The 26,472-nt window shown below is 45.3% G+C and overlaps 1 protein-coding gene across 5 annotated transcripts; it reads right to left on the bottom strand.

The window, feature by feature from the left end:
• Positions 1-387: 387 nt before the first annotated feature.
• On the bottom strand, positions 388-26,161 carry LOC118363272 (potassium channel subfamily K member 4). Of its 5 annotated transcripts, none has more exons than XM_035743957.2 (8): positions 25,789-26,161; positions 24,534-24,654; positions 15,103-15,386; positions 14,171-14,288; positions 13,715-13,875; positions 13,190-13,376; positions 12,865-13,001; positions 388-4,048 (listed from the first exon to the last, which is right to left on the bottom strand). In XM_035743957.2, exons 3-8 carry the CDS (start codon positions 15,289-15,291, stop codon positions 3,050-3,052), a joined length of 1,791 nt encoding a protein of 596 aa, XP_035599850.1. In that variant the 5' UTR covers positions 15,292-15,386; positions 24,534-24,654; positions 25,789-26,161; the 3' UTR covers positions 388-3,049. The 5 variants fall into 5 exon arrangements, with proteins under 5 accessions (XP_035599850.1, XP_035599851.1, XP_052342842.1 ...); XM_035743958.2 differs by having other exon boundaries at positions 24,537-24,654; XM_052486882.1 differs by having other exon boundaries at positions 24,563-24,654.
• Between the last annotated feature and the right edge of the window lie 311 nt (positions 26,162-26,472).

The raw sequence follows: 26,472 nt of genomic DNA, 5'->3' as shown, positions 1-26,472 counted from the left end.
GACTGAAGGGCCCAGTAACTCTGTTACTTAACATCTGTGCATATATACTGAAGGGAGATGATTTTGATTTGAACTAGATTTCCTTTAGTCTGAAAGAAAGAGAAGCAGAGGGAGAGAAGGGTCTCGGAGGGAGGGAGAGGAAGGAGTAGAGAGGCTGAGAGAGGAGGCTGAGAGAAAGAGGAGAGAGGGAAAGCGAAAGAAAGTAGGGTAGTGTGTCCGGTTGTGTGTCCAGGCAGTAGGGGCCTCCAGCCAGCTCTGCGGTCGAGGGCTGACATCTGCCGCCGTAAACAGGATGAGAAAGATTTCCAGACAGCGACCACTCACGCCAAATTTAAACCCATTTGTGGTGGGAGCAGAGGAGAGAGGGAATAAAACAGAAAGAGACTTTGAAGGGAGAGACATGGGCTCATAGGCCCAATTTGGAACACATCAGCTTTGGGCGGGGATAGCTATTTTGCAGCCTTAGCAAATTTGTAACAATCAGGTCTGTCGTAATTGGGCTTTTCACAGCTATAAACACACGTATCTGTCATGTACATTTACTTGATTTCTGTTGCATGTACAATATGTTAGATCGTGTTAACATTGATCCAGTCTTCGAAGTTTGGCCACGTTAATCACTTTTGATAAGAGGGCTCAACTCAAAATAAGTCCACCCTGAGGCTCAACTCAAAATAAGTCCACCCTGAGGCTCAACTCAAAATAAGTCCACCCTGAGGCTCAACTCAAAATAAGTCCACCCTGAGGCTCAACTCAAAATAAGTCCACCCTGAGGCTCAACTCAAAATAAGTCCACCCTGAGGCTCAACTCAAAATAAGTCCACCCTGAGGCTCAACTCAAAATAAGTCCACCCTGAGGCTCAACTCAAAATAAGTCCACCCTGAGGCTCAACTCAATAAGTCCACCCTGAGGCTCAACTCAATAAGTCCACCCTGAGGCTCAACTCAATAAGTCCACCCTGAGGCTCAACTCAATAAGTCCACCCTGAGGCTCAACTCAATAAGTCCACCCTGAGGCTCAACTCAAAATAAGTCCACCCTGAGGCTCAACTCAATAAGTCCACCCTGAGGCTCAACTCAATAAGTCCACCCTGAGGCTCAACTCAATAAGTCCACCCTGAGGCTCAACTCAATAAGTCCACCCTGAGGCTCAACTCAAAATAAGTCCACCCTGAGGCTCAACTCAATAAGTCCACCCTGAGGCTCAACTCAATAAGTCCACCCTGAGGCTCAACTCAATAAGTCCACCCTGAGGCTCAACTCAAAATAAGTCCACCCTGAGGCTCAACTTATATTTGAGCGGTTGACACTGAACCTAGTGAGAAACAGAGTGGGTCGGCTGTCGGCCACCAAGTCGGTCCGTTTTATGTGCCAAACACAGAAAGGTGATGAAAATAAGATAATGCCTAGAGAGTTGGACATTGAGTTTGAAAAAGTAACCAAACTGGGCTTCCATGAATCCTCTCATCCTCCTCCCCCAGTCCCTCAGCCTTTCTGGGGAAAGGACGTGTGGCCTCTGTAGGGGGAGGAGGACGTTAGGGGTGCTGCAGTGAGGTCCCCCTCCCCCCCAGCATCTGTTAGTCCTTTCCACCTAACCACCCCTTACTATATTCAACCTGCACTTATCCCACATTAACACTCCTCTGGGTGTCTGAGTGTGTGTCTGACTCAGTGACGTTGAGAGCATGTGTAGTGTGTGTTTGTTTGCTGTGTGCTGTACACGTACGATCTGACATCCCTTCCACCCCACGTCTCCCCAAGGCCTCTCCATGTATTATGTCATCTCAGGTAGGTTTGATGGGACTTCCCTTTATATTCAGAGAAACAGAATGCCGGCAAAACAAAATGTATGGGTCATTCCACTAATTAAATCCCTTTTGAATCCCTTTGATATTTTAAAAAGGCCCAATGCAGCTGCTTTTCTCAATATCAAATCATTTCTGTGTAACAATTACGTACCTTATTGTGATTGTTGTCAATCAAAATGGTCAAAAAGAACCGAACAGCTTTTTAGCAAAGAGCAATTTTCCTAGCAAGAATTTTGCTAGGACTGTCAGAGTGGTCTGAGTGGGGAGGGGAAAACTAGCCGTTATTGGTAGAAAGATTTGGAACTTTCTTACTGGTCTATTAACCAATTTACCGACTGGTGTTGTCACCAAACAGGCCAAAACTCCATCCCACCAAAACAGGCAAAAATGTCACATTTATTTTCAAACAGCTCTAACACTAAAAGGGCATTATCATCATGTTAGTGTGGAAATATCTATACAACATTTTGGGAAGTTTCTATTCAATTGCCCCTGCCTGCTGCACACTAAAACTTACATACCTAATCCAGTCAGTGAGGATTTACAGTTATTTAAGATGAAATGGTCAACCCTGTTACTTTATTTGGCACTTAAAGTATATTTTTTTATTGAACCTCTTAAAAATCATGGTTTTTATTAAGTTGAACTCTGCTTTTTATGACAGACTGTTAAAATAATGTAAAGTAAAATGTTTTGCACCAAATTACACTTCCCAAAAGGGATTCCTGTTGTGGAACGGCCCTTATTCAACCAAAGCACTATATATCCCACATGCTGAAGGACACTGGGATATACAGAGAAATGGATGTCTGAAGCCAGATCTAACATGGTTATTCAAAAAAGTCCTTTAGTCAGTGATTTAAAAACCATGACTGAGGTTTGGGCTGAGCTCCAGTAGCGGACAGCACAGCAGGCTACACCTTCGCAGAGGAGATGTTGTACTACACTTACCAGCCAGGAGTTGGTGCTATTTCTCAACCCAGTGAGTCTGACTTGACTGAGCTTAGACAGTTGATATATTCTATATCTGTGCTGCTGAATACATGCATTAGTTTTCATACAAATATATCTCAATGGCGACTATGGTCCTCAGTCAGTGAGATCTAGAATATTGTTGGCCTTTATCCCCAGTACATAATATAAGTACATCTGAGCTTTGAGGTCTGCTTCTCCTGTGAACACTAGTAATAAAGACCAGCCTTACTCTCCCCCTTCATGACCTGTGCCTGTCAGACTGTTCATCAGTCTCTGAGATGGGAAAGAGGGGGAGGTGTCGGGGGGTTGGAGGGGGGCTGCATGTCACTGTCCCTCTCCTTCAGGGTGCTCCGGTGGGGCAGCTGCCTCCTTACGCTCCTCCTGCGGGGCTTACGAGGGCGAGGACTGACAGCCCCCTCAACGGGCTGGTTCCTGTCACTCAACGTGTCCGACGACTCGTCAATGTAGGCCAAGTTCTCCCCGAAGAAATCTAGCATTTTGCAGCCTGGTGGGTTGGGCATGGGGAGCGGCATGGGTTTCATAGAGAATATGGGCAACATGGGGATGGGCTTGGTGGGGTTGTGGGACTTGGGGAGCTGCTGGAGAGGCACAGGGAACCGGACATCCTCCTGGAAAAATACCTGTCTGGATCCTCCCTGGCTTCCCCTCTCCCCAGTACAGAGAGACCCACTGGCGTCAAAACTGGCAAAAGTTATCCCCTGCCCCGGTGTACACATGTCAGAAGTGTCAGAGGAGGAGACTTCTGATCTGGAGTCAGACTCTGGAGACTCGGACAGCGACTTAGACTCAAACGCAGACTCCCCTTGCAGCATCATCATAGCAACAGGATCACGGACATAATCTAACTCCATCACAGAGCGCGCCGCAGGCATCGACAGCGACCTCGCCACCGTCCGGCCCAACGACCTGCCCTCTGACCTCGCACTGACTCTGGAATCTGGTCCTAACCTCGTTCCCTCATTCCTAACCTCGCCCCCCCCTAACCTCACGACCTCCAGACGGGTCATGGAGCGGGTGTGGGAGACCCACCTATTGGGCAGATGTCCGTTCTCCCCTATGACGCCCTGCCTGCCGTGGTGCCCCATCGCCCCCCTGCGGACCCGCCGCCGGGTGCTGCGTCTCCAGCGGCGCCGCTGCAGCAGGAAGGGGTCGTTGAGGTCCAGAGGGTTGGGGATCCGGAAGTCCATGGACATATTCTGGATGTTCTGGGTCCAGTCTGTAGCATGGGCCCTCAACTCCTCCATCTGAGAGACAGGGGGAGACGGGAAAAGGGTGAGAGGCAAAGAGAGGTGTGAGAGGCAAAGAGAGGTGTGAGAGGCAAAGAGAGGTGTGAGAGGCAAAGAGAGGTGTGAGAGGCAAAGAGAGGTGAGAGAGGCAAAGAGAGGTGTGAGAGGCAAAGAGAGGTGTGAGAGGCAAAGAGAGGTGAGAGAGGCAAAGAGAGGTGAGAGGCAAAGAGAGGTGAGAGAGGCAAAGAGAGGTGAGAGAGGCAAAGAGAGGTGAGAGAGGCAAAGAGAGGTGAGAGAGGCAAAGAGAGGTGAGAGAGGCAAAGAGAGGTGAGAGAGGCAAAGGTGAGAGAGGCAAAGAGAGGTGAGAGAGGCAAAGAGAGGTGAGAGAGGCAAAGAGAGGTGAGAGAGGCAAAGAGAGGTGAGAGAGGCAAAGAGAGGTGAGAGAGGCAAAGAGAGGTGAGAGAGGCAAAGAGAGGTGAGAGAGGCAAAGAGAGAGGCAAAGAGGTGAGAGAGGCAAAGATAGTTGAGAGAGGCAAAGAGAGGTGAGAGAGAGCAAAGAGAGAGGTGAGAGAGGCAAAGAGAGAGGCAAAGAGAGGAGAGAGAGGCAAAGAGAGAGGCAAAGAGAGAGGGCAAAGAGAGGTGAGAGAAAGGCAAAGAGAGGTGAGAGAGGCAAAGAGAGGTGAGAGAGGCAAAGAGAGGTGAGAGAGGCAAAGAGAGAGGCAAAGAGGTGAGAGAGGCAAAGATAGTGAGAGAGGCAAAGAGGCAAAGAGGCAAAGAGGAAAGAGGCAAGGTGAGAGAGGCAAAGAGAGGAGGCAAAGAGAGGTGAGAGAGGCAAAGAAGAGAGGTGAGGCAAAGAGAGAGGCAAAGAGAGGCAAGAGAGGCAAAGAGAGGTGAGAGAGGCAAAGAGGTGAGAGAGGCAAAGAGGTGTGAGAGGCAAAGAGAGGTGTGAGAGGCAAAGAGAGGTGAGAGAGGCAAAGAGAGGTGTGAGAGGCAAAGAGAGGTGAGAGAGGCAAAGAGAGGTGAGAGAGGCAAAGAGAGGTGAGAGAGGCAAAGAGAGGTGAGAGAGGCAAAGAGAGGTGAGAGAGGCAAAGAGAGGTGAGAGAGGCAAAGAGAGGTGAGAGAGGCAAAGAGAGGTGAGAGGCAAAGAGAGGCAAAGAGGTGAGAGAGGCAAAGAGAGGTGAGAGAGGCAAAGAGAGGTGAGAGAGGCAAAGAGAGGTGAGAGAGGCAAAGAGCAAAGAGAGAGTGAGAGAGGCAAAGAGAGGTGAGAGAGGCAAAGAGAGGTGAGAGGTGAGAGAGGCAAAGTGTGAGAGGCAAAGAGAGGTGAGAGAGGCAAAGAGAGGCGAGAGAGGCAAAGAGAGGTGAGAGAGGCAAAGAGAGGTGAGAGAAAGCAAAGAGAGGTGAGAGAGGCAAAGAGAGAGAGAGGCAAAGAGAGAGAGGCAAAGAGAGGTGAGAGAGGCAAAGAGAGGTGAGAGAGGCAAAGAGAGGTGAGAGAGGCAAAGAGAGGTGAGAGAGGCAAAGAGAGGTGAGAGAGGCAAAGAGAGGTGAGGCAAAGAGGTGAGAGGCAAAGGCAAAGAGAGGTGAGAGAGGCAAAGAGAGGTGAGAGAGGCAAAGAGAGGAGGCAAAGAGAGGTGAGAGAGGCAAAGAGAGGTGAGGCAAAGAGAGATGAGAGAGGCAAAGAGGTGAGAGAGGCAAAGAGGTGAGAGAGGTGTGAGAGGCAAAGAGGTGTGAGAGAGGCAAAGAGAGGTGAGAGAGGCAAAGAGAGGTGAGAGAGGCAAAGAGAGGTGAGAGAGGCAAAGAGAGGTGAGAGAGGCAAAGAGAGGTGAGAGAGGCAAAGAGAGGTGAGAGAGGCAAAGAGAGGTGAGAGAGGCAAAGAGAGGTGAGAGAGGCAAAGAGAGAGAGAGGCAAAGGTGAGAGAGGCAAAGAGAGAGAGAGGCAAAGAGAGGTGAGAGAGGCAAAGAGAGGTGAGAGAGGCAAAGAGAGGTGGGAGAGGTGAGAGAGGCAAAGAGAGGTGAGAGAGGCAAAGAGAGGTGAGAGAGGCAAAGAGGTGTGAGAGAGGCGTGAGAGAGACAAAGAGGTGTGAGAGAGACACAGCTGCATGCTGGCTCCCACGTTTTTCAGCATGTTTTTACTAAAAAGTAGATTTAGAGTTAGATAAACAGATTTTTTTTTGGCAGGGACATACAGGATACTACCCACCACAACATAACCTTCACTCCAAATCAAAACTCCTAACCTACAACCTGGTTTTGGATGGAATTACCTGGAAGGATTCCTACTACCGAAGATGATTATTTCCAAGCTATACAGCAAATGCTCTGGAAAACAAACAGAAACCTGAAAACACCATCCAACCTGGAACTGAGGGTCATGTTTAGTCTGAAGCTACTTTTTATTTTCAAAAGCCAAGAAGAAAAATACATTACAATGATATATTTGACTTTATAAGGACTGAATGCTAAGTTAAGGCTACCACGCTTGCTAGGACAGAACAGATACAACTTCAATTAGCACTGAGGTGTGAAGTGAGAGGTGTCAAAGGCCTTGAGCCCAACAATGGCAGGAGAGTCTCACAGCCTACCCACCCAAAGGCAGAGGCCTTAGAAGCCCGCTGCTCAGAGGTAATTACAATACAGTACCCTCCGTACGTAAAAAAAATATAAGGCACGAAAAGAGTACAAAATGAAGCTCCTTATGGAAAATCAAGAAACACTTTTTGCTGACTATTAAAAAAATGGGAATATAAGCAACTTAATCTTCCACACAGAATATCCAGTGCTATATTAACACACTGCCCCTCTGTTAAGAAAGGGGGGGGGGTAGCGATGGGTGGAAACTCAGGATATTAGACAATGAAGACGGAGTCAACCAATGTGAACTTTTACTGTTCCAGATTTGTACAGTAATGGTACAGGGCAAACAATTTCAGCTCACACCTTTCACATCAAAGAGATATCTTATCCTGCTGAGCTCTCTCTTGAGAAAGATACCCCGAGGGTGTCAGACCAGACCTCTTCATTATACAACCCCACAGATGAGCAACCCGTAAAGGTTGACAGGAAAGTCAACCTCCCAGCACTACTCCCTCGTTGAAGTTAAGGATAAATTCACCCAGCTGGAGGTAAGGCAGGTGGAGCTGGAACACACTCCAGTCAGCACAACAACAAACAAAGTAGTCCAGCTCAACACCTCCTCAACCAGACACGGGGAGCTGGAGGTGGAGAGAGACATCTGGACTGTGGGTGACACGACATGAACAGGAGAAAGAGCAGGAGCAGAACATAGCACTAGGAGAGGACCAGAATGTTGGAGGAGAGGGTGAGGGTGATGGCGTGTGAAAGAGAACAACCCATTAAAGGAGGTGGCCACCCCAGCAGAGAAGACAGCAGAACAACCCATTAAAGGAGGTGGCCACCCCAGCAGAGAAGACAGCAGAACAACCCATTAAAGGAGGTGGCCACCCCAGCAGAGAAGACAGCAGAACAACCCATTAAAGGAGGTGGCCACCCCAGCAGAGAAGACAGCAGAACAACCCATTAAAGGAGGTGGCCACCCCAGCAGAGAAGACAGCAGAACAACCCATTAAAGGAGGTGGCCACCCCAGCAGAGAAGACAGCAGAACAACCCATTAAAGGAGGTGGCCACCCCAGCAGAGAAGACAGCAGAACAACCCATTAAAGGAGGTGGCCACCCCAGCAGAGAAGACAGCAGAACAACCCATTAAAGGTGGTGGCCACCCCAGCAGAGAAGACAGCAGAACAACCCATTAAAGGAGGTGGCCACCCCAGCAGAGAAGACAGCAGAACAACCCATTAAAGGAGGTGGCCACCCCAGCAGAGAAGACAGCAGAACAACCCATTAAAGGAGGTGGCCACCCCAGCAGAGAAGACAGCAGAACAACCCATTAAAGGAGGTGGCCACCCCAGCAGAGAAGACAGCAGAACAACCCATTAAAGGAGGTGACCACCCCAGCAGAGAAGACAGCAGAACAACCCATTAAAGGAGGTGACCACCCCAGCAGAGAAGACAGCAGAACAACCCATTAAAGGAGGTGGCCACCCCAGCAGAGAAGACAGCAGAACAACCCATTAAAGGAGGTGGCCACCCCAGCAGAACAACCCATTAAAGGAGGTGGCCACCCCAGCAGAGAAGACAGCAGAACAACCCATTAAAGGAGGTGACCACCCCAGCAGAGAAGACAGCAGAACAACCCATCTCATTCCCCGACAAAAGTCTTGACACCACAGGAGACCAGTCAATCCCAGACACTGACCATAGCGTCGACATCACAGCAGGACAGACAAATATAGAACCCCAAGTCCAGGGGATCCCCACCCACTCTGAGCACCCTCCGTCAGCCACACACACACACATTGTACTCCTTATGGACTCAAACAGGAAATATATACAAGAAAATAAGCTTTTTCCGAAACAGTGCCTAAACTCTGGTGCCCTAGACCAACTAGAGTCACCCAGTCACATAATACACACAGACCTGAGAACACAGCAGGAAAGGGTGGCTACAGCACTCAAGGGAGTGATTAAAAAAACGGATTCTACTTTCCAATGCACAAGTAGCCATCTCCACCTTGCTACCACGAAAGACTTCCACCCTGCTACCATACAGCAGGTAAACGTAAGTACTTCCCATGACTGTGCATCAAAACCAAATGCTTACCTGCCCACCACTCCACCGTGGAATTGAACAGCCTTTATGACCAGGTCCACCTATACAAGGCAGCCCATCTTCGCCCGGACCCTAAAAGACATCACCCTCAAACACAGCCCTAACCCTTCACACAGGAGCAACAGTTCAATACACACTCCATGCACTACCTATATCCCCCACCAGAAAACCCCATCATTTAATGAAGACATCTTCTCCATCCTGGAAGGGGAAATCAATCCTTTTCAGGCCCAGGAACATGTACTAGTCTGTGGCAACCCATTGTAAATGCCAGAACTGGACAAGAACCTGACACCCTCAGCACACAAGTGAACAAACACCTACCTGGAGGTGACAGCATTCCCTCCCCCATATGTCCCCCTAGACATAACTACGACAACATAACCAAACACCTACCTGGAGGTGACAGCATTCCCTCCCCCATATGTCCCCCTAGACATAACTACGACAACATGACCAAACACCTACCTGGAGGTGACAGCATTCCCTCCCCCATATGTCCCCCTAGACATAACTACAACAACATAACCAAACACCTACCTGGAGGTGACAGCATTCCCTCCCCCATATGTCCCCCTAGACATAACTACGACAACATAACCAAACACCTACCTGGAGGTGACAGCATTCCCTCCCCCATATGTCCCCCTAGACATAACTACGACAACATAACCAAACACCTACCTGGAGGTGACAGCATTCCCTCCCCCATATGTCCCCCTAGACATAACTACGACAACATAACCAAACACCTACCTGGAGGTGACAGCATTCCCTCCCCCATATGTCCCCCTAGACATAACTACTACAACATAACCAAACACCTACCTGGAGGTGACAGCATTCCCTCCCCCATATGTCCCCCTAGACATAACTACGACAACATAACCAAACACCTACCTGGAGGTGACAGCATTCCCTCCCCCATATGTCCCCCTAGACATAACTACGACAACATAACCAAACACCTACCTGGAGGTGACAGCATTCCCTCCCCCATATGTCCCCCTAGACATAACTACTACAACATAACCAAACACCTACCTGGAGGTGACAGCATTCCCTCCCCCATATGTCCCCCTAGACATAACTACAACAACATAACCAAACACCTACCTGGAGGTGACAGCATTCCCTCCCCCATATGTCCCCCTAGACATAACTACGACAACATAACCACCAAAAATGGGTCACAACTCCTGCAGCTCACTCTAGTCAATGGTAGGCTTTGAGGGGACTCCTATGGTAGGTACACCTATAGCTCATCTCTTGGCAGTAGTACTGTACACTATTTTATCACTGACCTCAACACAGAGTCTCTCAGAGCGTTCACAGTCAGCCCACTGACAACCCTATCAGATCACAGCAAAATCACAGTCTACTTGAACAGAGCAACACTCAATCATGAGGCATCAAAGCCAAAATAATCTAACCACTTCTGGGAAAATTGGAACACACGAAACAAACAAACACGAAAAGTTATCTATCCAGAATGGAGATGTCTGGATAAACCACTTCTCCAATCTTATTGGCTCTATAACAAACAGCAAAAATATATACATGATCAATTACATGTCTTAGAATAATCGATTAAAGACTACCAGAACCCACTGGATTATCCAATGACATTGAATGAACTACAGGACAAAATACAAACCCTCCAACCCAAAAAGGCCTGTGGTTTTGATGGTATCCTACATGAAATGATAAAATATACAGACTAAATATTCAAATTAACTATACTAACATCATTCTCATCATTCTCAGCTCTGCCATCTTCTCCAATATTTGGAACCAAGGACTGATCACCCCAAACCACAAAAGTGGAGACAAATTTGACCCCAATAACTACCCTGGAATACGCGTCAACAGCAACCTTGAGAAAATCCTCTGCATTATCATTAATAGCAGACTTGGGAAAGCAATGTACTGAGCAAATGTCAAATTGGATTTTTACCAAATGACCAGACAGACCACGTATTCCTCCTGCACACGCTAATTGACAAACAAACAAACAAACAAACCAACCAAAACAAAGACAAAGTCTTCTTGTGCTTTGTTGAATTCAAACAAGCTTTTGACTCAACTTGGCATGAGGATCTGCTATACAAATTGATGGAAAGTGGTGTTGGGGGAAAAACATACATGACAAAATCTATGTACACAAACAACAAGTGTGTGGTTAAAACTGGCACCCAAAAAAACACCCACTTCAACATATATATCAACAAATTGGCAAAGGCACTATAACAGTCTGCAGCACCCAGCCTCACCCTACTAGAATCTGAAATCAAATGGACTGTTTGCTGATGATCTGGTGCGTCTGTCCCCAACCAAGGAGAGCCTACAGCAGCACCTAGATCTTCTGCAAAGATTCTGTCAGACCTGGGCCCTGACAGTAAATCTCAGTAAGCCAAAATTAATGGTGTTCCAAAAAAGGTCCAGTTGCCAGGACCACAATACATATTCCATCTAAACACCGTTGCCCGAGAGCACACAAAAAACTATACATACATCGGCTTAAACATCAGCGCCACAGGTAACTTCCACAAAGCTGTGAACGGTCTGAGAGACAAGAAGGGCCTTCTATGCCATCAAAAGGAACATAAAATTCAACATACCAATTAGGATCTGGTTAAAAATACTTGAACCAGTTATAGAACCCATTGCCCTTTATGGTTGTGAGGTCTACAGTCCGCTCACCAACCAAGAATTCACCAAATGGAACAAACATGAAATTGAGACTGCATGCAGAATTCTGCAAAAATATCCTTTGTTTACGAGAATTATACCGATACCCGCTAATGATCAAAATCCAGAAAAAAGATGTTAAATTCGACAAGCACCTAAAAGGAAGCGATTCCCAAACCTTCCATAACAAAGCCATCACCTACAGAGAGATGAACCTGGAGAAGAGTCCCCTAAGCAAGCTGGTCCTGGGGCTCAAGAGTGGTGCAGCGGTCTAAAGCACTGCATCTCAGTGCAAGAGGCATCACTACAGTCCCTGGTGCAAATCCAGGCTGTATCACAGACCCCACACAGCCCCAGGACAGCAACACAATTAGACCCAACCAAACCATGAGAAAACAAAAAGACACATTGGAAAGAATTAACAAAAAAACTAGAATGCTATTTGGCCCTAAACAGAGAGGAGACAGTGGAAGAATACCTGACCACTGTGACTGACCCAAAATTAAGGAAAGCTTTGTCTATTTACAGACTATTGAGAAAGGTCACCATGGGCAGACCTGGCTCTCAAGAGTGGTGCAGCACTCTAAAGCACTGCATCTCAGTGCAAGAGGTGTCACTACAGTCCCTGGTTCAAATCCAGGCTGTATCACATCCGGCTGTGATTGGGAGTCTCATAGGGCGGCACACAATTGGCCCAGCGCCGTCCAGGTTTGGCCGGGGTAAGCAGTCATTGTAAATAAGAATTTGTTCTTAACCGCTTGCCTAGTTAAATAAAAGGTTAAATAAATACATTACAAAAATTTATAAAAAGAGAGTAGACAGGCTATGTGCTCACTGCCCACAAAATGTGGTGGAAACTGAGCTGCACTTCCTACCCTCCTGCCAAATGTATGACCATATTAGAGACGCATATTTCCCTCAGATTACACAGACAGAAAGAATTCGAAAACAAATCTAATTTTAATAAACTCCCATATCTGTTGGGTAAAATACCACAGTGTGCAATCACAGCAGCAAGATTTGTGACCTTTTGCCACAGAATAACAAACACCATTGTAATTACAACCTATATTTGTTTATTTTCCCTTTTGTACTTTAACTAATTTGCAACACTGTATAGACATGATATTACATTTGACATGTCTATTATTTTGGAACTTGTTTGAGTAATATTTACTGTTCACATTTTAGTTTATTTCACTTTTCTTTATCCATTTCACTTGCTTTGGCAATGTATACATACGTTTCCCATCCCAATAAAAGCCCTTGAATTGAATTTAGAGAGAGAGAAAGGTGAGAGAGAGAGAGAAAGAAAGAGGTGAGAGAGAGTGAAAGAAACCCAGAGACAGACAGAGGGATAAAAAGGACAAGTAAATATTGACAGTTAAAATCCAAAGTGCCCCCAGTAAATCCTTGTCCAGCCCTTCACTTGGTTTGTGTCCCACTCACTACCACTCACCTCAGCACGTGTTTTCTTGGACAGCACCCGCAGCCAGTTCCCAATCATGGTGAGTATGGAGGCAAAGTAAGCCAGGCCAAACACTATCCAGAGCCACACCAGGGGCTTAAACAGATCTCCGTCCCTCCGGTTAGCACCTAAGCACAGGGACATTTATGCATTGATGCATGCACGTGCTCACACAAACAAAGGACCTTCGATAGGTACCCATGAAATATGAAGAAAAAAATGTGTATCTTTCATAGCGTGTATCCTGAAAGGGATGTGTAGAGTATGTACTCTATAGATTCTGTACTGTCCAAAGTGTGTACAGTTCACTTCACACCTGCTACGTAGTCTCCAAAGCCGACCGTGGTGAGGGTGATGACCACAAAGTAGAGCGCCTCCAGAAAGGACCAGTCCTCCACTTCCTTAAACACCAGCGTTGGCACGGCGAGGAAGATCAGACAGCCAATCAGGATGGACAGAACAGCAGACATGATCCGTACATAGGTGGGACTGACCCGCCGCTTCTGAGAGAGGGGCAGAGAGTGAGAGGGACACAAAATAAGGGAAAGAGTGAGGTGGATGGAGAGGGTAAGATCTTCCTCAATACTTTAATGTGCCTTTTCTTTGTTAAACAGTAATACAAAAAAAAATATTGCAAAGTTTCATTGGGAAGTAGCTAACAACTGACTGAATGTCAGATTCTATTCTACTTGTGTGTAAACATGTTTCAAGTGCTAGAGTCCAAGACTGCGGCCTCTTCTGTTTACAGCACAGTGACATCACTTAAGCAGCCCCTGAGATAGGCAAGTACAATGAGATGACTTCCTAAAAATGAAGCAGCTCCGTGACAAGACAGTCTCACCAGGAAGAGCGTCTCCATCTTCCACACGGCCTTCCTCAGCCCCGTCCCCATGTGGTCCCCAACACCAGCCAGCAGGAAACCAAACATGGGAATCCCTACCAGGGCATAACACACACAGAACAGCTGGCCCCCTTTGGTCCTGGGAGAAAGGTTACCAAACCCTGAGGACAAAGGGAAACCATACACATTCACCTATATGTTAATCTATTTCATTTAAAAAATATAAACAAATTCACCAGCAACCCACTGGGCACAGACGTCAATTCAACGTCTATTCTATGTTGGTTCAACGTAATTTCATTGAAACAACGTTGATTCAACCAGCGTTTGCTCTTGAGGTTTACTGTATTTTCCAAGATGGGATTATTTATTTTCTGTCAAATTCCAAATGCACATCTGGCTGATTAGGTTGTTACCAAAGGGTTTGCAGGAGGGGAAAAATGAACAAAGGCTCACCAATGGTGGTGATGATGGTACCACAGAAGAAGAAGGCGCTGGCCAGGTCCCACCTGCTAGTGAAGTTGGTGGAGCTGTGTTTTACGTCCAGGCCTGCCTCCACTGCCTTCACCACACTCTGACAGTGCAGAGACAGAACAGAGGTTGGCTTTATCTACACCTGCTCATTACCAGTCTTAGGCTGGGTCCATCTACACCTGCTCATTACCCGTCTTAGGCTGGTTCCATCTACACCTGCTCATTACCCGTCTTAGGCTGGGTCCATCTACACCTGCTCATTACCCGTCTTAGGCTGGTTCCATCTACACCTGCTCATTACCCGTCTTAGGCTGGGTCCATCTACACCTGCTCATTACCCGTCTTAGGCTGGTTCCATCTACACCTGCTCATTACCAGTCTTAGGCTGGGTCCATCTACACCTGCTCATTACCCGTCTTATGCTGGTTCCATCTACACCTGCTCATTACCAGTCTTAGGCTGGTTCCATCTATACCTGCTCATTACCAGTCTTAGACTGGGTCCATCTACACCTGCTCATTACCCGTCTTAGGCTGGGTCTACACCTGCTCATTACCCGTCTTAGGCTGGGTCTACATCTGGGGTGTGTTCTTTTTAGGATTTTAGTTTTTGATCAAAAACGACTAAAATCACCAGGAAGTCTGCTAAGTATTCAACAAAAAAACAAAATAATAACTGACGTGATCGTGTAATGTAATTTTCAAAGCCCTTTTGGTGCTTAGTTGTGGTTAATTTACAAATGACCATCCACGTCGACAAAAGTTGTCCTGCTGCTGAATCTAGTTGCTTACCGCTGGCTACACTTTCTCAGGTGGGGCTCTACACCGATCTTAGTCTGTTTAGATTCTTCTCAGATGTGTTTGAACTTATCTTCCCGGTCTGTGAAATGTGTGTGTGCTATGGTGTGGGTATACCTTTATGAGGTCGCTGAGGTTCTGTGCAGTGACACATGAGTGGTTTCCGAGGAAGTCACGTGTGGTGCAGAGCAGCTTCTCATGCTCCTTGCTCTCCTTGGGGCTTTCCAAGTTCCGGAACACCAACGCCCCCATCACCAGGTACAGCATGACCCCCGCCAGCAGGGCCAGCAGGGTGGGGCAGCGCATTGCCCCGAACTCACCCCCCACACCACAGGGGTCAGGGGATAAGGTTCGCCAGAATCTGCTCTACGACCTCTTCCACGATACACACGGTGGCACAGCTAGACACACAGGCACCATTCTTAGAACTGTATGTGTGTATGGGCTTTTGCTATCATTGTGGGGACCAGAAGTCCCCATAAGGATAGTAAAACAAGGAACATTCAGACAAGTGGGGACATTTCACCAGTCCCCACAGGGAAATAGGCTATTTTAGGGGTTAGGATTATGGTTAGAATTAGGGTTACGTTTAGGTAAAATAGGATTTTGAATGTGTGTTAGTGCTGAGCGATTAACCGAAATTACCAACATCCGTTCAATTATTTGAATTCCATTTCATAATTTCCCCCCCCCTGCGAGCTCGATATGCAGTTTCTGAAGAGAAAAATCAGATCAAGCCTGAACTGTGTGATGTACACTGAACGAAAATATAAACGCAACATGTAGTGTTGGTCACATGTTTCATGAACTGAAATAAAAGATACCAGAAATGTTCCATGTGCACAAAAAGGTTATTTATCTCAGATTATGTTCACATTCCTGTTAGTGAGCATTTCTCCTTTGCCAAGATAATCCATTCACTTGACAGGCATATCAAGAAGCTGATTAAACAGCATGACCTTGTACTGGGGACAATAAAAAGGCCACCCAAATGTGCAGTTTTTTTCCCACAACACAATGCCAGAGAAGTCTCAAGTTGAGGGAGCATGCAATTGGCATACTGACTGCAGGAATGTCCACCAGAGCCGTTGCCAGAGAATTTAATGTTAATTTCTCTACCATAAACTGCCTCCAATGTCGTTTTAGAGAATTTGGCAGTACATCCAACCGGTCACACAACCACAGGCCACGTATAACCATGCCAGCCCAGGACCTCCACATCCGACTTCTTCACTTGTGGGATCGTCCGAGACCAGCCAACTGGACAGCTGATGAAACTGTGGGATCGTCCGAGACCAGCCAACTGGACAGCTGATGAAACTGTGGGATCGTCCGAGACCAGCCAACTGGACAGCTGATGAAACTGTGGGATCGTCCGAGACCAGCCAACTGGACAGCTGATGAAACTGTGGGTTTGCACAACAAAGAATTTCTGCATACACTGTCAGAAACAGTCTCAGGGAAGGTCATCTGTGTGCTCGTTGTCCTCACCAGGGTCTTGACCTGACTGCAGTTCGACGTCGGAACCGATTTCAGTGGGAAAATGCTTACCTTCGATGACCACTGGCATGCTGGGGAAGGGTTTTCTTCACGGAGGAATCACAGTTTCAACTATACCGGACAGATAGAGTGTATGGTGTTGGCGAGTGGTGTTGCCGATGTCAACGTTGTGAACAGAGTGCCCCAGGGTGGCGATGGGGTTATGGTATGGGCAGTCATAATCTACGGACAATGAACAATTGCATTTTATCGATGGCAATTTGAATGCACAGAGATACCATGACGACATCCTGAGGCCTGTTGTTGTGCCATTCATCCGCTGTCATCACCTCATGTTTCAGCATGATAAAGCACAGCCCCATGTCGCAAGGATCTGTACACAGTTCCTGGAAGCTGAAAATGTCCCAGTTCTTCCATGGCCTGCATACTCTGCATACTCACCAGACATGTCACCCATTGGAACATGTTTGGGATGCTCTGGATCAATGTGTAGCACAGCATGTTCCAGTTCCAGCCAATAGTCAACAACTTCGCACCGAAATTGAAGAGGAGTGGAACAACATTCCACAGGCCATAATCAACAGCTTAATCAACTCTATGTGACGGAGATGTGTCGTGCTGCATGAGTCAAATTGTGGTCACACCAGATAGTGACTGGTTTTCTGATCCACGCTCCAATCACTACCATCATTGGGCTTGTATTTCTTATTTTATTCAGTGTTGTTACAGCATTCAACCCACATTAATGGGTTAGTGCATTGATTGTAAAAACATTTTTTTTACAAAACCATGATTATTTTATTAATAATTTAAACAAAACCGAACAGACCTCAAAAAGCACTAATTGCTCAGCACTAACGTGTGTGTGTATATTCAATGATGATGATCTCTTTATGGAAATTAGATCGCAGCAACAACGTTGATAATGGGGATTATTTACATCAAGGAAACAGCACAGAGCTGGGTCGTTCTCTGGTCATTTCCGGAACATGAAAGTAAGTGTGAGACAAGATATGAAGCTCATCTCCAATAGGAATTGAATCACTTTTTGACAGCATCCCTTTTGATTTAAACAACACTTTCCATACGTTTGCCCATGGAAGAAGAGGGCAGAACGGGACTTTTTGGACTGGAATTCACAAACATTCAAGAGATAAAGGTGCTCAAAGTTGACCCATTTTGCATACCCTGCAACAAGTCTTTATTACTGGGAAGATAAGCAGTTGAGTTTGATATAATTTAAACGCTTACTAACAGAGTTGTCAAACTACTTGATCATTTCTTGGGGGAGTTGCATAAAAACAGTTTTCTTCATATTTGCATATGGTGTATCTCAGACCCTACTCTATATTTGAGATTTTTGTGTCTGCCATCGGTTGAGCAGCAGCCAGCCATCGGTTGAGCAGCAGCCAGCCGTCGGTTGAGCAGCAGCCAGCCGTCGGTTGAGCAGCAGCCAGCCGTCGGTTGAGCAGCAGCCAGCCAGCCAGCCGTCGGTTGAGCAGCAGCCAGCCAGCCAGCCGTCGGTTGAGCAGCAGCCAGTCAGCCAGAGGTTGAGCAGCAGCCAGTCAGCCAGAGGTTGAGCAGCAGCCAGTCAGCCAGAGGTTGAGCAGCAGCCAGTCAGCCAGAGGTTGAGCAGCAGCCAGCCAGCCAGAGGTTGAGCAGCAGCCAGTCAGCCAGAGGTTGAGCAGCAGCCAGTCAGCCAGAGGTTGAGCAGCAGCCAGCCAGCCAGAGGTTGAGCAGCAGCCAGTCAGCCAGAGGTTGAGCAGCAGCCAGTCAGCCAGAGGTTGAGCAGCAGCCAGTCAGCCAGAGGTTGAGCAGCAGCCAGTCAGCCAGAGGTTGAGCAGCAGCCAGCCAGCCAGAGGTTGAGCAGCAGCCAGCCAGCCAGAGGTTGAGCAGCAGCCAGCCAGCCAGAGGTTGAGCAGCAGCCAGCCAGCCAGAGGTTGAGCAGCAGCCAGTCAGCCAGGGGTTGAGCAGCAGCCAGTCAGCCAGAGGTTGAGCAGCAGCCAGTCAGCCAGAGGTTGAGCAGCAGCCAGTCAGCCAGAGGTTGAGCAGCAGCCAGTCAGCCAGAGGTTGAGCAGCAGCCAGTCAGCCAGAATAGAATGGACCTTTCCCTTCAGACCACTGCAAATTAGCTGGTACACCATTGCCATTGTTTAATTGTATTGACATTTTAACTTCTAATTATTGTAGATTTCAAAAGATACTGCACACAAAACCATGAAAATGAATAAGAGGCCAATATGCAAAACAAATAATGTACTTTATCTAATTCATGCTCAAAAATAACACAAAAAGTGAAAGTGCAAAGACAGCCCATATGTTTCGGCCTTGTCTTCATCAGTACTGTACAAACAAATTAGGAAGACACGTACTTTAAGAGCCAATTTATGCTTGATCCGAAAATGTGATCGGAGACGCCGTATGCATGGTGTGACGCAATTGCGAAGCCTCTGGAGGCACACAGCCAAATTGAGCTCTGTACTGCATCGCCATGCGCCACAGGTTTTGTAACAATGTGGAGGGCTCTGTATAGCCCCGCGTTGACATAATTGGTTGACGGTAGGTGAGGACGGGAGGTCCTGTATAAACACAAACTCACTTCCTTGAAAACTCCTTCACAACAGCTCTGCGCTGCTCGGCCAAGTATGAATGGCCCGACTTCTGCAGAGGCTATATCACAGTAAATGCTGCACGGCCAATGCAGAATTCAGATTGACCATGAAGCGCCTTTGGGAAATATGTGCTTAACAGGCGCAAGCAGCTAGTTGATTAGAATCTGGTGAATAGGGAGTCCATGCATATTATCAAGGAATATGTAGAAAAATATTTAAGAAATGTGCAATTCAAATGTCGCATTTCATTGAAAAAAAACGATCTAAGCTGCGACAGATAGCCTTGCGGTTAGAGCGTTGGGCCAGTAACCGAAAGGTAGCAAGATCGAATCCCCGAACTGACAAGGTAATAACCCCCTGTTTCTAGGCCGTCATTGTAAATAAGTTGTTCTTAACTAACTTGCCTAGTTAAATAAATGTAAAACATATATATATAGCAATATCAGAAGCAATAGATATGAAATACATATCTGCTAATATGATGAGGATACAATGAGGATGAAGCAGCTGTGTTTAACAAGGGACTTTCCTTTTTCCCTACACCGAGACCCAACCCCTTCCAAGCCAAGGAGAACGTTTTTTCATTCAGGAACTAGTCTACCTCGAGGTGTGTGATGCCAATGAGGATAATCGTCGAGGATTCAGATCTAAGAGCACATTCTGCCCCCTTGTAAATAACGCAGCGATTGACACGCTTTGCAAGCTTGTGGCGAGAGATGTTGATCATTTATGATATAAATCCATAGACAATTGTCTGACAGACTCCTACTGCAAACTCAAAGGTAACCCTACCTGTGTATAAAACTGAAATGTACTTTTCTCAGCTGAGGCAGTTTACCTGACTGACAAGGAGCCCACCACAGTCGTTATGTATATTTTCACCAAAAACGCACAATGATTACCAGAAGTTTCCCCAGTCGAACGACTGGGGCAAATAATGACTAACCAAGTCTTTGTCTAATTTCCATATCAGACCTCTTTACTAAACTACCATCCTAATGAAGAGACACAGGCGACTTCAATTATCTGAACTATGATAGGCCTACCTTTCTTGTAACTATGGACAACTAGTTTGTACACCAACATTCCCCACAACATTGGACTGGAGGCTTTACGTTGCTCTTTAGACTCCAGCGCAGGCTCTACTCCTCCAACCCAAATGGCTGAGTTGGTACAAAGAACTGTGTTTTGTTTGGAGAGGATTATCTGTAATCCCGAGGCACTTCGATGGGCCCCTGAGTATGCCAACACGTACGGGCCTCATGAAAAATTCCAATTCTAATCATCCTTTTTCTGATAACACTGTTCTACAAAACGCTATATTTATGTTTTTATCACACGAACATGCACCAAAAACGGAACTGGACTCGTTCCATTAGTATACATTTTATAGACAAATGATTTGACAATTCGTTCTACCGTCTGTCAAACCGAAAGCCTTCTTCACGCATCAAGTTAACATCTGACTCTGAGTAGGGGCTTGCCGTACAGCCAATTCTGATTTATCAGACGCTCACTTGCTGCACTCGAAATTTGAATTTTATTATTTAATCAAATTGTACTCGAATTTCCGTCAGGTTACTTCACAGAAAGTTTGGAATCTGCTCTCAATAAAGGCTATGGACAAACGTGACACATTACAAGGCAAACACAAGAACAACAAAAATAATTTTCTGTGGTGTGAAGTACCACACACTCATTACGGACCTGACATTGCAAATATTATTAGACAACATGTATTGCAAACTTTGGGCTCAGATGCGTTTCATGATGTTCCCCTGTTCACTCAATCCACGTCCCGCTGCCTGGGACATGTTGGTTCGGGCAGACACTTATGAACGTCTGGATGAAGCGAATGATTTCTTCCCCTGCCGCAATTGTGCGGCCTGTACAGGTATTCTAAAGTGCAACAGTTTCAGATCTTTCGTCACAAATAAAGAATACACCAATATATTCCTTAACTGTGGATCTAGAAATGTAGTGTATCTATGCTCTTGCCCATGTGGCTTGCAATACACTGGCATTACGCGAAGAGAACTACGATTACGCATCAACGAGCACCGCAGTGCCATCCAAAGAAATGACCCGAAATCACCAGTGGCTAGATATTTCCTGAGGCTAATCATGCTGTGACTGATCTTAAGTTCTGTGCCGTCTCTCTCCCACTGCACTCTGAGCTTTTTAGCATACTTGAGTATTTCATTTATATTGCTTCTGATAGTTATGTAGCCAAGACGTTTTATTTTGTCAATTGTGGCGTTTTAATTGTTATGTTTTATATACTTCTACATATTCCTTGCTAATAGGCGTGGACTGCAAATTCGCCAGTAGGCTATCTAATCAACTATTTGCTTGCGCCTGTTATGGACAGCAGGTGTCTCCTTAAATACGTATCTTCCTCATTTGTTTGTACTGCACTGATGAAGACGAGGCCGAAACATATGCTCCGTTTTATAGCACCCTTCCCCTTTTGTATTATGTTGAGTTTGTATAAAATGAAGTACATTATTTTTAATCTCTGTCTCTTTGGCATATTATTTTTCATGGTTATGAGTGCGAATACCTTTCGAACTCTACATACTTAATAATTATTACCACAACGATGGTCGCCGGTACACCTGCCGTCGAATGTAAAATTAAATGCTAATGTATCTATATTTCAATAGGTTTCCTATGGAGGATTGACAGTATAATTTAAAACAGATATTCAAGTGAACATACTGTGTGGACCTCCAACAATCTTTGCGGTACCATTTGAAAGTTAAATATACATTTAATTCCAATTAACAGACAAAACATGACTACCATTCTTTATTCAAGAGCAGCTTTGCTCAAACGATGGCGGGTACAACACAATGTCAGATGACGTAAAATAGCGTCTAAGCAACAACATATGCCGATGTGAAAAAAATCTGAAAATCTGACGTTTAAGGTTTAAAAAAAAGTTTTAAAAACTAATAGTACTTTTATTTATAAACAATTATAAAATAGTTTGACAAACTTGTTCGTAAAATTTTTGAATTATATTTTCCAGTAAAGACCTGGATGTCTCACGGTATGCAAAAAAAGGTCACATTTTAAATCAAATCTAATTTTATTTGTCACAAAAGTCTAATACAACAGGTGTAGACTTTACCGTGGAATACGTATGAGCCCTTTCCCAACAATGCAGAGTTTAAAAAAGAAAATGGTAACACACAGCCTGGTCACACAGCCTGGTAACACACAGCCCGGTCTCATAGACATAACATAGTAAATAAATCCGAGACTCAAATTAGCAAGAGGGTGCTTGGTCGGTGAATGGGTGGGCATATAAATGAGGATGTCTAGCAACCCAAAGGTTGTGTGTTTGAATCTCATCATGGACAACTGTAGCATTTTAGCTTGTTAGCAACTTTTCATCTACATTTTTGCTACTTTAACTACTTAGCACGTTACCTAACCCTTTTTGCTAACCCTAACTCCGAACCTTAACCCTTAGCCTAACATTATAACAAGTTGGAATTCGTAACATACATTTTGCAAATTCACAAACACATTGTATGTTTCACAAATTCATAACATGTCCATCCGTTTCGTATGATATCCACAAATTAATACATACCATACGAAACTTAACATATCATACTAAATGGAGAGCATCAGATTTACAGTGGGGCAAAAAGGTATTTAGTCAGCCACCAATTGTGCAAGTTCTCCCACTTAAAAAGATGAGGCCTGTAATTTTCATCATAGGTACACTTCAACTATGACAGACAAAATGAGAAAAAAATACCAGAAAATCACATTGTAGGATTTTTAATGAATTTATTTGCAAATTATGGTGAAAAATAAGTATTTGGTCAATAACAAAAGTTTCTCAATACTTTGTCATATACCCTTTGTTGGCAATGACAGAGGTCAAACGTTTTCTGTAATTCTTCACAAGGTTTTCACACACCGTTGCTGGTATTTTGGCCCATTCCTCCATGCAGATCTCCTCTAGAGCAGTGATGTTTTGGTGCTGTTGCTGGGCAACACGGACTTTCAACTCCCTCCAAAGATTTTCTATGGGGTTGAGATCTGGAGACTGGCTAGGCCACTCCAGGACCTTGAAATGCTTCTTACGAAGCCACTCCTTCGTTGCCCGGGCAGTGTGTTTGGGATCATTGTCCTGCTGAAAGACCCAGCCACGTTTCATCTTCAATGCCCTTGCTGATGGAAGGAGGTTTTCACTCAAAATCTCACGATACATGGCCCCATTCATTCTTTCCTTTACACGGATCAGTCGTCCTGGTCCCTTTGCAGAAAAACAGCCCCAAAGCATGATGTTTCCACCCCCATGCTTCACAGTAGGTATGGTGTTCTTTGGATGCAACTCAGCATTCTTTGTCCTCCAAACACGACGAGTTGAGTTTTTACCAAAAAGTTATATTTTGGTTTCATCTGACCATATGACATTCTCTCAATCTTCTTCTGGATCATCCAAATGCTCTCTAGCAAACTTCAGACGGGCCTGGACATGTACTGGCTTAAGCAGGGGGACACGCCTGGCACTGCAGGATTTGAGTCCCTGGCGGCGTAGTGTGTTACTGATGGTAGGCTTTGTTACTTTGGTCCCAGCTCCCTGCAGGTCATTCACTAGGTCCCCCCATGTGGTTCTGGGATTTTTGCTCACCGTTCTTGATCATTTTGACCCCATGGGGTGAGATCTTGCGTGGAGCCCCAGATCGAGGGAGATTATCAGTGGTCTTGTATGTCTTCCATTTCCTAATAATTGCTCCCACAGTTGATTTTTTCAAACCAAGCTGCTTACCTATTGCAGATTCAGTCTTCCCAGCCTAGTGCAGGTCTACAATTGTGTTTCTGGTGTCCTTTGACAGCTCTTTGGTCTTGGCCATAGTGGAGTTTGGAGTGTGACTGAGGTTGTGGACCGGTGTCTTTTATACTGATAACAAGTTCAAACAGGTGCCATTAATACAGGTAACGAGTGGAGGACAGAGGAGCCTCTTAAGGAAGAAGTTACAGGTCTGTGAGAGCCAGAAATCTTGCTTGTTTGTAGGTGACCAAATACTTATTTTCCACCATAATTTGCAAATAAATTCATTAAAAATCCTACAATGTGATTTTCTGGATTTTTCCCTCTCATTTTGTCTGTCATAGTTGAAGTGTACCTATGATGAAAATTACAGGCCTCTCATATTTTTAAGTGGGAGAACTTGCACAATTGGTGGCTGACTAAATACTTTTTTGCCCCACTGTATGTACAGGATAATATGAAACGGCCAGACTAGGAGTACCATCTCTTGAATGTTTCGGCATTCAGGTCCAAAAAGTCATTTTCGGAGCACTTCTATAGTAGGCAAATATGTATGGAAAGTTTTATTCAAATCAAAAGGGAAGCAGTCAAAAAGTGAATTCAAATAGATATACCCATAGAAGAACGTATGACCTTACTACCGATAAGACATTGTGCTCTAAGCCACCTCACTTGTCCACGTTTTATTCATCCTGAAGATCTGGTGATGGAGAGATCTCTCCTCGATCTCTCTCCCTCTCCTCTCTACCAGGCCCAGGGCTAAAAGGGGGAATAGTAGGAGGGTTCAGACCAGCGTCCACGTTAGGGCCAGTCATAATAACACATGGAGACACACACCAGACTACCCTGGATATCAGCTGGCTAAAGTTTAAACGATTAACCTCTGCCAACCTGCTAAACATACGTCTCGCTGTTAATCTAAGTATGTTTAGGGTGCTTATCTTTATTTAGTGTAAAAGGTTTTCTTTAATTAAATGATATTCACCTCCCATCTACACAGGTACTGTGTCATGAGAGTGCCGGTTCAAAGGCAGCCAATTGGGGAAGAGAACCAGAAGATGGCCATGGTGTTCCAAAGAACTTGTGTCAACGTTCTGATATTTCCCAGAGTTCTCTGTTAGCATTCTGATCTAATGGACTGCATTGGTTTGTATGGACGTTCTCACCCTCTGCCTTGGCTGAAAATGTATTATTTGTTATCGTTGTCTAAACCGATCTTGACATATTTTGATATTTTTGTAAGACATGACTGACCTAACCCCAAAAAAGCAAACGTGTGTTTGATGTGTTGTGAAATATCCCAGTTCAAACAGTCTGACATATGTTGTAATAAATCATCATGTTTCCAAAATATTGCAATTAAAAAGAAAAAGGAGTACCGAACTGCCAAGGAGAGATTTGGCTTTGGAACAAGTCTCCACCTAGCTCATAAGATTACTGCAGATATGGCCAAGTTTATATTTGTCGAACAATTCATTTTAAGATACATTGGTCATTAAATAAAATGTAATGTTATGAGTAATTTATATTGAGGGATTAAAGTTAAATCAAAGAATGTTTCCAACATTTCCCTCAGCATTTGATATTGCCCAAATCAATGACTGAAAGCTATGAAACAGTATTTGAGGAGAAAAACACAATCGAGCACGCAGTCAAGCAAGTAAGTAAATAATTCAATGAAACAATAATTCACAAAAACAGATACGGAGGACCCCACCAGAACCAACACTTGAGAACAGAAAAACATTTTATCCATACAACGATGCTGGTTAGTTGTCCCTTGCAATCAACACAAACAAGTATATAAATATATTCAGACAGTACTGTATATGACTAAATGGTAAACAAACATCTGAACAAAGTATTTCCAAAGCAAGTAACTTTAAGTCCTACCTTATTTCAGGAGAAACTGAAGTACCGGTATGCGCTTCACGCTGTCAAGGCTCTTCTCACCATCAAACGCTCTGTGAGTAGGAGTGTGTACGTCCACATGCTCAAAGAGTAGAACAGTATGTGTGTCGACTGAGTAAGAGTGTGTGTCCAGTGGTGAGAAGGTGTTTCCCCATGCTCAGGACTCTACAGCACTGTGATGGAGGAGAGGGGGGATTCTAGGAGGAGTGTGTGTGTGTGCATGTGTATTTTAGGGCCGGGAGTTTTGGGGCACTTTTTAAGCACTGTGGTCTGACACCAGCCTCTCCAAAGCTCGCTGTGGAGTCAGCCAAGCAAGCAGCACTGTGCTTTTACCAGTATTTCCAGCATTGTCCATTAGTTGATGCAGGTAGGAAATTCTAGGAAAGATTCTGTAATTGACACAAGCTGTCTCCAATCAATCAATCAATGTCTGGTTGTGCGTGTGTTTAGCAGAGGGAATTGCCTAATCCAGGGGAGGCGTAGCTCTGCGAATCTTAATCGCACAAAACCTATTATTTGGCAAGGAATACTACTTGTAGATTAGTGATTCTACACCTCAATTTGCTCAAGCCTCTCCAACAGACTCAGAAGTTGTAGCTAAAAATAGGTCATATAGTGGCAAGAAAAAGTATGTGAACCCTTTGGAATTACCTGGATTTCTGCATA

This window comes from Oncorhynchus keta, chromosome 30, assembly GCF_023373465.1.
Source record: "Oncorhynchus keta strain PuntledgeMale-10-30-2019 chromosome 30, Oket_V2, whole genome shotgun sequence".
Lineage (NCBI taxonomy): Eukaryota > Metazoa > Chordata > Actinopteri > Salmoniformes > Salmonidae > Oncorhynchus > Oncorhynchus keta.
This window is presented reverse-complemented; position numbering and strand designations above follow the sequence as displayed.